Here is a 15,418-nt window from a genome sequence, read left to right as displayed (position 1 = left end):
ATAATATGAATATTTATGTCAGCAAACTCAGAATTATGATGATCATTTTTCATGAAACCTTTCCAATTATGAGGTTGTTTTCTCAATATAATAAGTAAAATCATTGGTTAATACAACTGGGCTCGTAGAAGAACTAAACTGATTATTTCTCATTTGCCTACAAGATTATATAATAGGGAACTCAAATTAACTGGAGTTCAAAAATTCCTGCTTTATTTTCGATCGCAAGGTTATATCAGCAACTATAAACTTAAGGTTTAGTCGTACCTTTGAAATATCCTTTATCAATATTGGGAATAAATTTTGGTGCATTGTAAGCCTTAGGCCCTCAAGCGACTGTAAACTTTTTAGTCATACCTTTGAAATACACTTTATCAATATTGGGTAGACATTTTGGTGCAATGTTTATCTTAGGCATGCAGTCTTAAACCTAACAATTGTTTGTTTAATTTTATATTTATAATTTTCATAATTTTCTTTATAATTAACATTAATATCGATTAAATTAATTAATATAAGGTGAGGGTCATTTTTATAAACATCTAGCATTTATCACCAAAGATTTATAATATATGTAATGTGTACAAGTGTAGTCTGAATAAACTTTAATTAATGAGTAATCATACACTACTTAGTATCGATGCACGAACACATAAAAAATGATAAGGGAGTGTTTCCTCACTAGTCTTCTAAAAGTATTGGTTTAAGATCTATCGAATTTCCTTCTAAGCAGTTACATTGCCTATTATGATAGGTTTTGGAACCCCAAACATCTATCGGATGTTTTATTATAACAGAGAACACCTCGTACACAAGCAAAGCGAGTTATGTTTAGATTACAATACATCCACTTGCTATATGTCATGCTACTCAACCACTTGTTATTACATTAACTACATGAAAACAAAACATGACATCATCAATATAAATTCACATGCAAAAGTGATGTGTGCAACATACATAACATCTACTTTGATACAAATTCCATCCATCAATATAAATTCACATGCAAAAGTGATGTGTGCAACATACATAACATCTACTTTGATACAAATTCCATTTGGAGAATACACGTGATAAAAACTATCAACAGGAAAATTCAACATAAAATTTAATATATATTTGCTATATGACGTTAAAAAGTCAAATAAGGAAACCAAATGCCCCATGAATGGTGATGCGTTAACGTAAGAAAGTCACATCCTAGATTTCAACGTATGAAAAAAGGAACCCGAAAAAACGACAAAATGGTTTGGAAGAGTGGAGAAATAAATAAATAAATAATCAAAATGTACCTAGTTTTTCATGCACAAGCAACGACTTGTGCGTTTATTTTGGGCTTTTTGTTTTTTATTTTTATATATTTATTTTTCAAGCACATGTGGTCTCTAATGTATGGAGGAACAAAATATTATAGTATTTGAAAAGAATCTAGTACCATCTTCGAATCTCTAAATACAATTCGTTTGGTCAACATATTTTTTATGTTTGGAACTCGACTAAAAGCTAATCTTTTAATGGCAGATTATGCACAAGGATCTAGTATCCAAACATAACATACCTGCAACAGTATTTGAAAAAGCAGTATCATTTTTTCTTTTGCTTTTTCATTTGGAGTAACAAATGTTTGTGTGTCTTACAACCAAAAGTATGGCACCGTGCATGGGCATCGCAAAGTCGCTTGTCATTCCTTATGAATGATGATGCATATGTATCGTTAAGTTACATAATAAATATGATGATGTCCCCACTTCCAACTAGATTGGTAACAAGACATGCGATATAAATTCTCGACGAGCTAAGCAGACAAGAGAAAACACACTACTTTCCATCCATTACTCTAAACATTGGTTACTAACTTTCCTATTTCATATATCCACTATTAAAGATTAGCGATTTGTTAACCATGCCAGGAAAAGGAAATGCAGTTCTAAAAGGAGATTGCAAGGGTAAATGCCACCTGTCAACCATTAATGATAGTTTTGTGGAGACAAGGACACATCATTTCATGGTTAATGGAAAGCCGTTGTATTTTAATGGCTTTAACGCCTACTGGTTAATGTGTATGGCTTTTGATCCATCTACAAGGGTGAAGGTCACAGATGCATTTCAAGAATCTTCCAAGATAGGAATGAACCTGGTTAGGACATGGGCTTTTAGTGATGGTGGCAACAAACCCCTGCAAACCTCTCCCGGTTTTTACAATGAGGACATGTTTAAGGTAACTTTATCTATTATTTTAGCCTCTATTTTTTATTCAACATGATCTGTAAACATTAAAAAGTAATATCTTATCAACCATACGACAAATCGACACAGACATATTGAAATAAAAGTTAGTAATAATCAAGATCACAAACACTTTAACACCTCTGTTTTATGTTACTTGTGATAACCATCCACACATTTTCATTCCAGGGATTGGATTTTGTGATATCAGAAGCGAAAAAGTATGGGATTCACTTGATTCTCAGCTTGGTTAATAACTGGGATGATTTTGGAGGTAAAAAACAATATGTTCAGTGGGCAAGGGATCATGGAGGACAATACTTGAATAGTGATGATGATTTCTTTACTAACGTTGTAGTTAAAGGATATTATAAGAATCATTTGAAGGTATATATATGTTTGGGAAACAATGTTTCCATTATATCACAAAAATTTTCTACAACAGCTGTATGTACATTTTGTCAAAAAATTTGAGCATGTTGCAAATACTGTTTTGCTACAGACCATTCTTACGAGACGCAACTCAATCACCGGGGTTGACTACAAGGATGATTCCACCATCTTTGCATGGGAGCTAATGAACGAACCCCGCTGCCAGTCTGATCTATCAGGGAAATTTCTACAGGTTCTTGTTTTCTCTGTTTTCTCACAGTTAAGTTGTTCATATGAGAAAATGCCCGAATCAATTATCTAGAAAGAAGGAAATCTTTTACTTTCAAATGATAGGAGTACATAGAGGAAACTGGTTTTTTATTAAACTATATGGTGCATAACCTATAACCATCGGTATCTCTTCTTTGTGCAGGAATGGATAGTAGAAATGGCAGCTGAAATAAAGTCCATTGATAAGAACCATCTTCTCGAAATCGGACTTGAAGGGTTTTATGGGGAATCAATGCCTGAAAAGAAGCAAAACAATCCGGGCTATGAAGTAGGGACCGACTTCATTACAAACAACGGCGTCAACAATGTGGATTTTGCTACAATCCATCTGTATCCCGACCAATGGTATGATCGAGTCTATACCGACATATAAACTCCATCACAATGCTTTTGTTCGTATATATACTTTGCATGTCACGCTAGCCAACACCCGAACGTAGTTAGCATCCTAAAAATGTTTCATGAAATGCATGTTTCTTATTTATAACTAAAACAATCTTTTATGTTATTTAATTTTATTGAATAACATATGTGGGTATTTCGATTTTTGACTTAGGGTTCCGGGAGCTAGCGATGAAGCTCGAGCTAAATTTGTTGAAAAATGGATTAATGCACATATTGAGGATTGTGATTCCATCTTGAGAAAACCTTTACTGATTGCAGAATTTGGCAAGTCCTCTTGGTCTTCAGGTTACACCGTAGAAGCAAGGGATGAGTACTTTGGTGGGATATTCAACACGGCCTATGAAAGTGCAAGAAACCGGGGGTCGTGTTCAGGTACAACTTTTTGGCAAGTCATGGCGGAAGGAATGGATAACTGGGGTGATGGGTACCAAGTTGTCTTGGACCAAAACCCCTCCACTGCTGCAATAATTGCCAAACAGTCTCAAAGAATTTCATCACTCAACTCTTCAACCAACCTTGAGTTCTCTCCCGTTGTTGTTGAAAAATAATTATGTTGGGTTCCTGAACAAATAATTATCCCTTTCGAGATAAAATGATATTTCTCTCTGCTGCGTTACTTACCTTTAGAAAATGTGAAGTTTAAATAGTGAAATGAAAATAAAGATAGAGGTAGCAACCATTTTGCATGAAACAAAATAGTTCCACCCTATTAGTAATGTTGTACCGCGGGTAACTTCAACTCAGTATTGTTGGACGAAGTGGGAAAATTGATGCATTTCCTTTTTATCTAAATATGGTAATATATGTAAGGTATTTTTATGTGTTTTCTTAGCTTTTGTCTATCTTTTCTTAATGTTATAAATATTTTGTCTATCAAACACACAAGTCACGTCAACATATGTGAATCCTTTTATATGTATTCAAACCACTTTTTGATCGCAGATCATCGACGAGAGGAATATTAATATTAGTTGATATGGGATATAGGTCATGATATATCATTAAATATCAAGATTTTTGACCTAAATTTTGTATTACACTTGTGCCTTTGGGGTGGTGATACTTAAATGAACAAATATTTTCCCGAGTTTTATACTAAAAAGTCTCATTATTTTGGAATTTTTTTTTGATAAATTCATAAATCTTTTTTTTTAACAAAAAAAGTCTCGTTATTTTGGGAAAATCATATAATCTGTCTTTCCCAATTAAAAAAACTTTTTACTTAATTTGGGCAAAATGTTAAACGATCAGGTTTATTCTATTCAAAAAAAAGATTTAGGACTTTATCAAAAAAAATCTCAAAATAATTAGACCTTTCTGCATGAAATGCATACTTATCCTATTAATATTGCTTGACAAAGGATATAAGTCATGATATACCAATGATTATTATGCCTTTAGATCTTGATTTTGAATTAAAATTATGTTTGTGGGAGTTGTGATACTTAAACAAACCATTACTTAATACCGACCGAAATGTGTGTGTGTATATGTATGTGTGTGTCTGTGTGTGAGAGACAGGGGGAATGTATAAAGCTATTGGATGACTTTTTCCAAGTGATTTAAACCAAAAAAAAACATCTTGTTAATATGCCACTAAACCTATTTCAATATAATTTGTAGAATACTAATTCATGTTTTAACCAATATTACCTATGTTGTAACAAACAAAAGAAGATCAATTCAAAACTATTTAAGTTATTTTTGACATCAAACTCCTAATAAAGAAGATAAATGATTAAGTTACGTATGCTGGTGAAGAAAATATAGTCTTAAGGAGTAATTAACACATATATTGGTGTCTTGGCGCAAATGTTATTTTTTGGTAATCTAAAATCCAATTTTTTTAAACAAATACATAAATCATTATTAATACACATATATTAGGGTCTTGGCAGAAATGTTACTTTTATTGTAATCTATAATATGAATATTTATGTCAGCAAACTCAGAATTATGATGATCATTTTTCATGAAACCTTTCCAATTATGAGGTTGTTTTCTCAATATAATAAGTAAAATCATTGATTAATACAACTGGGCTCGTAGAAGAACTAAACTGATTATTTCTCATTTGCCTACAAGATTATATAATAGGGAACTCAAATTAACTGGAGTTCAAAAATTCCTGCTTTATTTTCGATCGCAAGGTTATATCAACAACTATAAACTTAAGGTTTAGTCGTACCTTTGAAATATCCTTTATCAATATTGGGAATAAATTTTGGTGCATTGTAAGCCTTAGGCCCTCAAGCGACTGTAAACTTTTTAGTCATACCTTTGAAATACACTTTATCAATATTGGGTAGACATTTTGGTGCTTTTTAGTCATACCTTTGAAATACACTTTATCAATATTGGGTAGACATTTTGGTGCAATGTTTATCTTAGTCATGCAGTCTTAAACCTAACAATTGTTTGTTTAATTTTATATTTATAATTTTCATAATTTTCTTTATAATTAACATTAATATCGATTAAATTAATTAATATAAGGTGAGGGTCATTTTTATAAACATCTAGCATTTATCACCAAAGATTTATAATATATGTAATGTGTACAAGTGTAGTCTGAATAAACTTTAATTAATGAGTAATTATACACTACTTAGTATCGATGCACGAACACATAAAAAATGATAAGGGAGTGTTTCCTCACTAGTCTTCTAAAAGTATTGGTTTAAGATCTATCGAATTTCCTTCTAAGCAGTTACATTGCCTATTATGATAGGTTTTGGAACCCCAAACATCTATCGGATGTTTTATTATAACAGAGAACACCTCGTACACAAGCAAAGCGAGTTATGTTTAGATTACAATACATCCACTTGCTATATGTCATGCTACTCAACCACTTGTTATTACATTAACTACATGAAAACAAAACATGACATCATCAATATAAATTCACATGCAAAAGTGATGTGTGCAACATACATAACATCTACTTTGATACAAATTCCATTTGGAGAATACACGTGATAAAAACTATCAACAGGAAAATTCAACATAAAATTTAATATATATTTTCTATATGACGTTAAAAAGTCAAATAAGGAAACCAAATGCCCCATGAATGGTGATGCGTTAACGTAAGAAAGTCACATCCTAGATTTCAACGTATGAAAAAAGGAACCCGAAAAAACGACAAAATGGTTTGGAAGAGTGGAGAAATAAATAAATAAATAATCAAAATGTACCTAGTTTTTCATGCACAAGCAACGACTTGTGCGTTTATTTTGGGCTTTTTGTTTTTTATTTTTATATATTTATTTTTCAAGCACATGTGGTCTCTAATGTATGGAGGAACAAAATATTATAGTATTTGAAAAGAATCTAGTACCATCTTCGAATCTCTAAATACAATTCGTTTGGTCAACATATTTTTTATGTTTGGAACTCGACTAAAAGCTAATCTTTTAATGGCATATTATGCACAAGGATCTAGTATCCAAACATAACATACCTGCAACAGTATTTGAAAAAGCAGTATCATTTTTTCTTTTGCTTTTTCATTTGGAGTAACAAATGTTTGTGTGTCTTACAACCAAAAGTATGGCACCGTGCATGGGCATCGCAAAGTCGCTTGTCATTCCTTATGAATGATGATGCATATGTATCGTTAAGTTACATAATAAATATGATGATGTCCCCACTTCCAACTAGATTGGTAACAAGACATGCGATATAAATTCTCGACGAGCTAAGCAGACAAGAGAAAACACACTACTTTCCATCCATTACTCTAAACATTGGTTACTAACTTTCCTATTTCATATATCCACTATTAAAGATTAGCGATTTGTTAACCATGCCAGGAAAAGGAAATGCAGTTCTAAAAGGAGAATGCAAGGGTAAATGCCACCTGTCAACCATTAATGATAGTTTTGTGGAGACAAGGACACATCATTTCATGGTTAATGGAAAGCCGTTGTATTTTAATGGCTTTAACGCCTACTGGTTAATGTGTATGGCTTCTGATCCATCTACAAGGGTGAAGGTCACAGATGCATTTCAAGAATCTTCCAAGATAGGAATGAACCTGGTTAGGACATGGGCTTTTAGTGATGGTGGCAACAAACCCCTGCAAACCTCTCCCGGTTTTTACAATGAGGACATGTTTAAGGTAACTTTATCTATTATTTTAGCCTCTATTTTTTATTCAACATGATCTGTAAACATTAAAAAGTAATATCTTATCAACCATACGACAAATCGACACGGACATATTGAAATAAAAGTTAGTAATAATCAAGATCACAAACACTTTAACACCTCTGTTTTATGTTACTTGTGATAACCATCCACACATTTTCATTCCAGGGATTGGATTTTGTGATATCAGAAGCGAAAAAGTATGGGATTCACTTGATTCTCAGCTTGGTTAATAACTGGGATGATTTTGGAGGTAAAAAACAATATGTTCAGTGGGCAAGGGATCATGGAGGACAATACTTGAATAGTGATGATGATTTCTTTACTAACGTTGTAGTTAAAGGATATTATAAGAATCATTTGAAGGTATATATATGTTTGGGAAACAATGTTTCCATTATATCACAAAAATTTTCTACAACAGCTGTATGTACATTTTGTCAAAAAATTTGAGCATGTTGCAAATACTGTTTTGCTACAGACCATTCTTACGAGACGCAACTCAATCACCGGGGTTGACTACAAGGATGATTCCACCATCTTTGCATGGGAGCTAATGAACGAACCCCGCTGCCAGTCTGATCTATCAGGGAAATTTCTACAGGTTCTTGTTTTCTCTGTTTTCTCACAGTTAAGTTGTTCATATGAGAAAATGCCCGAATCAATTATCTAGAAAGAAGGAAATCTTTTACTTTCAAATGATAGGAGTACATAGAGGAAACTGGTTTTTTATTAAACTATATGGTGCATAACCTATAACCATCGGTATCTCTTCTTTGTGCAGGAATGGATAGTAGAAATGGCAGCTGAAATAAAGTCCATTGATAAGAACCATCTTCTCGAAATCGGACTTGAAGGGTTTTATGGGGAATCAATGCCTGAAAAGAAGCAAAACAATCCGGGCTATGAAGTAGGGACCGACTTCATTACAAACAACGGCGTCAACAATGTGGATTTTGCTACAATCCATCTGTATCCCGACCAATGGTATGATCGAGTCTATACCGACATATAAACTCCATCACAATGCTTTTGTTCGTATATATACTTTGCATGTCACGCTAGCCAACACCCGAACGTAGTTAGCATCCTAAAAATGTTTCATGAAATGCATGTTTCTTATTTATAACTAAAACAATCTTTTATGTTATTTAATTTTATTGAATAACATATGTGGGTATTTCGATTTTTAACTTAGGGTTCCGGGAGCTAGCGATGAAGCTCGAGCTAAATTTGTTGAAAAATGGATTAATGCACATATTGAGGATTGTGATTCCATCTTGAGAAAACCTTTACTGATTGCAGAATTTGGCAAGTCCTCTTGGTCTTCAGGTTACACCGTAGAAGCAAGGGATGAGTACTTTGGTGGGATATTCAACACGGCCTATGAAAGTGCAAGAAACCGGAGGTCGTGTTCAGGTACAACTTTTTGGCAAGTCATGGCGGAAGGAATGGATAACTGGGGTGATGGGTACCAAGTTGTCTTGGACCAAAACCCCTCCACTGCTGCAATAATTGCCAAACAGTCTCAAAGAATTTCATCACTCAACTCTTCAACCAACCTTGAGTTCTCTCCCGTTGCTGTTGAAAAATAATTATGTTGGGTTCCTGAACAAATAATTATCCCTTTCGAGATAAAATGATATTTCTCTCTGCTGCGTTACTTACCTTTAGAAAATGTGAAGTTTAAATAGTGAAATGAAAATAAAGATAGAGGTAGCAACCATTTTGCATGAAACAAAATAGTTCCACCCTATTAGTAATGTTGTACCGCGGGTAACTTCAACTCAGTATTGTTGGACGAAGTGGGAAAATTGATGCATTTCCTTTTTATCTAAATATGGTAATATATGTAAGGTATTTTTATGTGTTTTCTTAGCTTTTGTCTATCTTTTCTTAATGTTATAAATATTTTGTCTATCAAACACACAAGTCACGTCAACATATGTGAATCCTTTTATATGTATTCAAACCACTTTTTGATCGCAGATCATCGACGAGAGGAATATTAATATTAGTTGATATGGGATATAGGTCATGATATATCATTAAATATCAAGATTTTTGACCTAAATTTTGTATTACACTTGTGCCTTTGGGGTGGTGATACTTAAATGAACAAATATTTTCCCGAGTTTTATACTAAAAAGTCTCATTATTTTGGAATTTTTTTTTGATAAATTCATAAATCTTTTTTTTTAACAAAAAAAGTCTCGTTATTTTGGGAAAATCATATAATCTGTCTTTCCCAATTAAAAAAACTTTTTACTTAATTTGGGCAAAATGTTAAACGATCAGGTTTATTCTATTCAAAAAAAAGATTTAGGACTTTATCAAAAAAAATCTCAAAATAATTAGACCTTTCTGCATGAAATGCATACTTATCCTATTAATATTGCTTGACAAAGGATATAAGTCATGATATACCAATGATTATTATGCCTTTAGATCTTGATTTTGAATTAAAATTATGTTTGTGGGAGTTGTGATACTTAAACAAACCATTACTTAATACCGACCGAAATGTGTGTGTGTATATGTATGTGTGTGTCTGTGTGTGAGAGACAGGGGGAATGTATAAAGCTATTGGATGACTTTTTCCAAGTGATTTAAACCAAAAAAAAACATCTTGTTAATATGCCACTAAACCTATTTCAATATAATTTGTAGAATACTAATTCATGTTTTAACCAATATTACCTATGTTGTAACAAACAAAAGAAGATCAATTCAAAACTATTTAAGTTATTTTTGACATCAAACTCCTAATAAAGAAGATAAATGATTAAGTTACGTATGCTGGTGAAGAAAATATAGTCTTAAGGAGTAATTAACACATATATTGGTGTCTTGGCGCAAATGTTATTTTTTGGTAATCTAAAATCCAATTTTTTTAAACAAATACATAAATCATTATTAATACACATATATTAGGGTCTTGGCAGAAATGTTACTTTTATTGTAATCTATAATATGAATATTTATGTCAGCAAACTCAGAATTATGATGATCATTTTTCATGAAACCTTTCCAATTATGAGGTTGTTTTCTCAATATAATAAGTAAAATCATTGATTAATACAACTGGGCTCGTAGAAGAACTAAACTGATTATTTCTCATTTGCCTACAAGATTATATAATAGGGAACTCAAATTAACTGGAGTTCAAAAATTCCTGCTTTATTTTCGATCGCAAGGTTATATCAGCAACTATAAACTTAAGGTTTAGTCGTACCTTTGAAATATCCTTTATCAATATTGGGAATAAATTTTGGTGCATTGTAAGCCTTAGGCCCTCAAGCGACTGTAAACTTTTTAGTCATACCTTTGAAATACACTTTATCAATATTGGGTAGACATTTTGGTGCTTTTTAGTCATACCTTTGAAATACACTTTATCAATATTGGGTAGACATTTTGGTGCAATGTTTATCTTAGTCATGCAGTCTTAAACCTAACAATTGTTTGTTTAATTTTATATTTATAATTTTCATAATTTTCTTTATAATTAACATTAATATCGATTAAATTAATTAATATAAGGTGAGGGTCATTTTTATAAACATCTAGCATTTATCACCAAAGATTTATAATATATGTAATGTGTACAAGTGTAGTCTGAATAAACTTTAATTAATGAGTAATTATACACTACTTAGTATCGATGCACGAACACATAAAAAATGATAAGGGAGTGTTTCCTCACTAGTCTTCTAAAAGTATTGGTTTAAGATCTATCGAATTTCCTTCTAAGCAGTTACATTGCCTATTATGATAGGTTTTGGAACCCCAAACATCTATCGGATGTTTTATTATAACAGAGAACACCTCGTACACAAGCAAAGCGAGTTATGTTTAGATTACAATACATCCACTTGCTATATGTCATGCTACTCAACCACTTGTTATTACATTAACTACATGAAAACAAAACATGACATCATCAATATAAATTCACATGCAAAAGTGATGTGTGCAACATACATAACATCTACTTTGATACAAATTCCATTTGGAGAATACACGTGATAAAAACTATCAACAGGAAAATTCAACATAAAATTTAATATATATTTTCTATATGACGTTAAAAAGTCAAATAAGGAAACCAAATGCCCCATGAATGGTGATGCGTTAACGTAAGAAAGTCACATCCTAGATTTCAACGTATGAAAAAAGGAACCCGAAAAAACGACAAAATGGTTTGGAAGAGTGGAGAAATAAATAAATAAATAATCAAAATGTACCTAGTTTTTCATGCACAAGCAACGACTTGTGCGTTTATTTTGGGCTTTTTGTTTTTTATTTTTATATATTTATTTTTCAAGCACATGTGGTCTCTAATGTATGGAGGAACAAAATATTATAGTATTTGAAAAGAATCTAGTACCATCTTCGAATCTCTAAATACAATTCGTTTGGTCAACATATTTTTTATGTTTGGAACTCGACTAAAAGCTAATCTTTTAATGGCATATTATGCACAAGGATCTAGTATCCAAACATAACATACCTGCAACAGTATTTGAAAAAGCAGTATCATTTTTTCTTTTGCTTTTTCATTTGGAGTAACAAATGTTTGTGTGTCTTACAACCAAAAGTATGGCACCGTGCATGGGCATCGCAAAGTCGCTTGTCATTCCTTATGAATGATGATGCATATGTATCGTTAAGTTACATAATAAATATGATGATGTCCCCACTTCCAACTAGATTGGTAACAAGACATGCGATATAAATTCTCGACGAGCTAAGCAGACAAGAGAAAACACACTACTTTCCATCCATTACTCTAAACATTGGTTACTAACTTTCCTATTTCATATATCCACTATTAAAGATTAGCGATTTGTTAACCATGCCTGGAAAAGGAAATGCAGTTCTAAAAGGAGATTGCAAGGGTAAATGCCACCTGTCAACCATTAATGATAGTTTTGTGGAGACAAGGACACATCATTTCATGGTTAATGGAAAGCCGTTGTATTTTAATGGCTTTAACGCCTACTGGTTAATGTGTATGGCTTCTGATCCATCTACAAGGGTGAAGGTCACAGATGCATTTCAAGAATCTTCCAAGATAGGAATGAACCTGGTTAGGACATGGGCTTTTAGTGATGGTGGCAACAAACCCCTGCAAACCTCTCCCGGTTTTTACAATGAGGACATGTTTAAGGTAACTTTATCTATTATTTTAGCCTCTATTTTTTATTCAACATGATCTGTAAACATTAAAAAGTAATATCTTATCAACCATACGACAAATCGACACGGACATATTGAAATAAAAGTTAGTAATAATCAAGATCACAAACACTTTAACACCTCTGTTTTATGTTACTTGTGATAACCATCCACACATTTTCATTCCAGGGATTGGATTTTGTGATATCAGAAGCGAAAAAGTATGGGATTCACTTGATTCTCAGCTTGGTTAATAACTGGGATGATTTTGGAGGTAAACAACAATATGTTCAGTGGGCAAGGGATCATGGAGGACAATACTTGAATAGTGATGATGATTTCTTTACTAACGTTGTAGTTAAAGGATATTATAAGAATCATTTGAAGGTATATATATGTTTGGGAAACAATGTTTCCATTATATCACAAAAATTTTCTACAACAGCTGTATGTACATTTTGTCAAAAAATTTGAGCATGTTGCAAATACTGTTTTGCTACAGACCATTCTTACGAGACGCAACTCAATCACCGGGGTTGACTACAAGGATGATTCCACCATCTTTGCATGGGAGCTAATGAACGAACCCCGCTGCCAGTCTGATCTATCAGGGAAATTTCTACAGGTTCTTGTTTTCTCTGTTTTCTCACAGTTAAGTTGTTCATATGAGAAAATGCCCGAATCAATTATCTAGAAAGAAGGAAATCTTTTACTTTCAAATGATAGGAGTACATAGAGGAAACTGGTTTTTTATTAAACTATATGGTGCATAACCTATAACCATCGGTATCTCTTCTTTGTGCAGGAATGGATAGTAGAAATGGCAGCTGAAATAAAGTCCATTGATAAGAACCATCTTCTCGAAATCGGACTTGAAGGGTTTTATGGGGAATCAATGCCTGAAAAGAAGCAAAACAATCCGGGCTATGAAGTAGGGACCGACTTCATTACAAACAACGGCGTCAACAATGTGGATTTTGCTACAATCCATCTGTATCCCGACCAATGGTATGATCGAGTCTATACCGACATATAAACTCCATCACAATGCTTTTGTTCGTATATATACTTTGCATGTCACGCTAGCCAACACCCGAACGTAGTTAGCATCCTAAAAATGTTTCATGAAATGCATGTTTCTTATTTATAACTAAAACAATCTTTTATGTTATTTAATTTTATTGAATAACATATGTGGGTATTTCGATTTTTGACTTAGGGTTCCGGGAGCTAGCGATGAAGCTCGAGCTAAATTTGTTGAAAAATGGATTAATGCACATATTGAGGATTGTGATTCCATCTTGAGAAAACCTTTACTGATTGCAGAATTTGGCAAGTCCTCTTGGTCTTCAGGTTACACCGTAGAAGCAAGGGATGAGTACTTTGGTGGGATATTCAACACGGCCTATGAAAGTGCAAGAAACCGGGGGTCGTGTTCAGGTACAACTTTTTGGCAAGTCATGGCGGAAGGAATGGATAACTGGGGTGATGGGTACCAAGTTGTCTTGGACCAAAACCCCTCCACTGCTGCAATAATTGCCAAACAGTCTCAAAGAATTTCATCACTCAACTCTTCAACCAACCTTGAGTTCTCTCCCGTTGCTGTTGAAAAATAATTATGTTGGGTTCCTGAACAAATAATTATCCCTTTCGAGATAAAATGATATTTCTCTCTGCTGCGTTACTTACCTTTAGAAAATGTGAAGTTTAAATAGTGAAATGAAAATAAAGATAGAGGTAGCAACCATTTTGCATGAAACAAAATAGTTCCACCCTATTAGTAATGTTGTACCGCGGGTAACTTCAACTCAGTATTGTTGGACGAAGTGGGAAAATTGATGCATTTCCTTTTTATCTAAATATGGTAATATATGTAAGGTATTTTTATGTGTTTTCTTAGCTTTTGTCTATCTTTTCTTAATGTTATAAATATTTTGTCTATCAAACACACAAGTCACGTCAACATATGTGAATCCTTTTATATGTATTCAAACCACTTTTTGATCGCAGATCATCGACGAGAGGAATATTAATATTAGTTGATATGGGATATAGGTCATGATATATCATTAAATATCAAGATTTTTGACCTAAATTTTGTATTACACTTGTGCCTTTGGGGTGGTGATACTTAAATGAACAAATATTTTCCCGAGTTTTATACTAAAAAGTCTCATTATTTTGGAATTTTTTTTTTGATAAATTCATAAATCTTTTTTTTTAACAAAAAAAGTCTCGTTATTTTGGGAAAATCATATAATCTGTCTTTCCCAATTAAAAAAACTTTTTACTTAATTTGGGCAAAATGTTAAACGATCAGGTTTATTCTATTCAAAAAAAAGATTTAGGACTTTATCAAAAAAAATCTCAAAATAATTAGACCTTTCTGCATGAAATGCATACTTATCCTATTAATATTGCTTGACAAAGGATATAAGTCATGATATACCAATGATTATTATGCCTTTAGATCTTGATTTTGAATTAAAATTATGTTTGTGGGAGTTGTGATACTTAAACAAACCATTACTTAATACCGACCGAAATGTGTGTGTGTATATGTATGTGTGTGTCTGTGTGTGAGAGACAGGGGGAATGTATAAAGCTATTGGATGACTTTTTCCAAGTGATTTAAACCAAAAAAAAACATCTTGTTAATATGCCACTAAACCTATTTCAATATAATTTGTAGAATACTAATTCATGTTTTAACCAATATTACCTATGTTGTAACAAACAAAAGAAGATCAATTCAAAACTATTTAAGTTATTTTTGACATCAAAC

At 32.6% G+C, this 15,418-nt stretch overlaps 3 protein-coding genes across 3 annotated transcripts; all 3 read left to right on the top strand.

Moving 5' to 3' along the window:
• Positions 1 to 1,906: 1,906 nt before the first annotated feature.
• LOC145050825 (mannan endo-1,4-beta-mannosidase 4-like) lies at positions 1,907 to 3,845 on the top strand. The gene is made up of 5 exons (XM_078999018.1): positions 1,907 to 2,221; positions 2,419 to 2,616; positions 2,732 to 2,854; positions 3,035 to 3,237; positions 3,449 to 3,845. Exons 1-5 carry the CDS (start codon positions 1,907 to 1,909, stop codon positions 3,843 to 3,845), a joined length of 1,236 nt encoding a protein of 411 aa, XP_078855144.1.
• A 3,263-nt stretch (positions 3,846 to 7,108) lies between these two features.
• Positions 7,109 to 9,047, top strand: LOC145050824 (mannan endo-1,4-beta-mannosidase 4-like). Its single transcript, XM_078999017.1, has 5 exons — positions 7,109 to 7,423; positions 7,621 to 7,818; positions 7,934 to 8,056; positions 8,237 to 8,439; positions 8,651 to 9,047. The coding sequence occupies exons 1-5, from the start codon at positions 7,109 to 7,111 to the stop codon at positions 9,045 to 9,047; spliced, it is 1,236 nt and encodes a 411-aa protein (XP_078855143.1).
• A 3,263-nt stretch (positions 9,048 to 12,310) lies between these two features.
• LOC145050823 (mannan endo-1,4-beta-mannosidase 4-like) lies at positions 12,311 to 14,249 on the top strand. Its single transcript, XM_078999016.1, has 5 exons — positions 12,311 to 12,625; positions 12,823 to 13,020; positions 13,136 to 13,258; positions 13,439 to 13,641; positions 13,853 to 14,249. The coding sequence occupies exons 1-5, from the start codon at positions 12,311 to 12,313 to the stop codon at positions 14,247 to 14,249; spliced, it is 1,236 nt and encodes a 411-aa protein (XP_078855142.1).
• Positions 14,250 to 15,418: the final 1,169 nt, after the last annotated feature.

The sequence above is a fragment of the Lactuca serriola genome, chromosome 5 (assembly GCF_051521515.1).
Source record: "Lactuca serriola cultivar US96UC23 chromosome 5, Lser_US96UC23_V15, whole genome shotgun sequence".
NCBI lineage: Eukaryota > Viridiplantae > Streptophyta > Magnoliopsida > Asterales > Asteraceae > Lactuca > Lactuca serriola.
This window is presented reverse-complemented; position numbering and strand designations above follow the sequence as displayed.

Excerpts from the sequence above, each read along its gene's own strand:
- LOC145050825 (XM_078999018.1), top strand. The coding sequence starts at position 1,907 with ATGCCAGGAAAAGGAAATGCAGTTCTAAAAGGAGATTGCAAGGGTAAA. Across the intron at positions 2,222-2,418 it reads ACAATGAGGACATGTTTAAG|GGATTGGATTTTGTGATATC; the intron begins GTAACTTTATCT and ends TTTTCATTCCAG. Across the intron at positions 3,238-3,448 it reads CATCTGTATCCCGACCAATG|GGTTCCGGGAGCTAGCGATG; the intron begins GTATGATCGAGT and ends TTTTTGACTTAG.
- LOC145050824 (XM_078999017.1), top strand. The coding sequence starts at position 7,109 with ATGCCAGGAAAAGGAAATGCAGTTCTAAAAGGAGAATGCAAGGGTAAA. Across the intron at positions 8,057-8,236 it reads TATCAGGGAAATTTCTACAG|GAATGGATAGTAGAAATGGC; the intron begins GTTCTTGTTTTC and ends TTCTTTGTGCAG. Across the intron at positions 8,440-8,650 it reads CATCTGTATCCCGACCAATG|GGTTCCGGGAGCTAGCGATG; the intron begins GTATGATCGAGT and ends TTTTTAACTTAG.
- LOC145050823 (XM_078999016.1), top strand. The coding sequence starts at position 12,311 with ATGCCTGGAAAAGGAAATGCAGTTCTAAAAGGAGATTGCAAGGGTAAA. Across the intron at positions 13,021-13,135 it reads ATTATAAGAATCATTTGAAG|ACCATTCTTACGAGACGCAA; the intron begins GTATATATATGT and ends GTTTTGCTACAG. Across the intron at positions 13,642-13,852 it reads CATCTGTATCCCGACCAATG|GGTTCCGGGAGCTAGCGATG; the intron begins GTATGATCGAGT and ends TTTTTGACTTAG.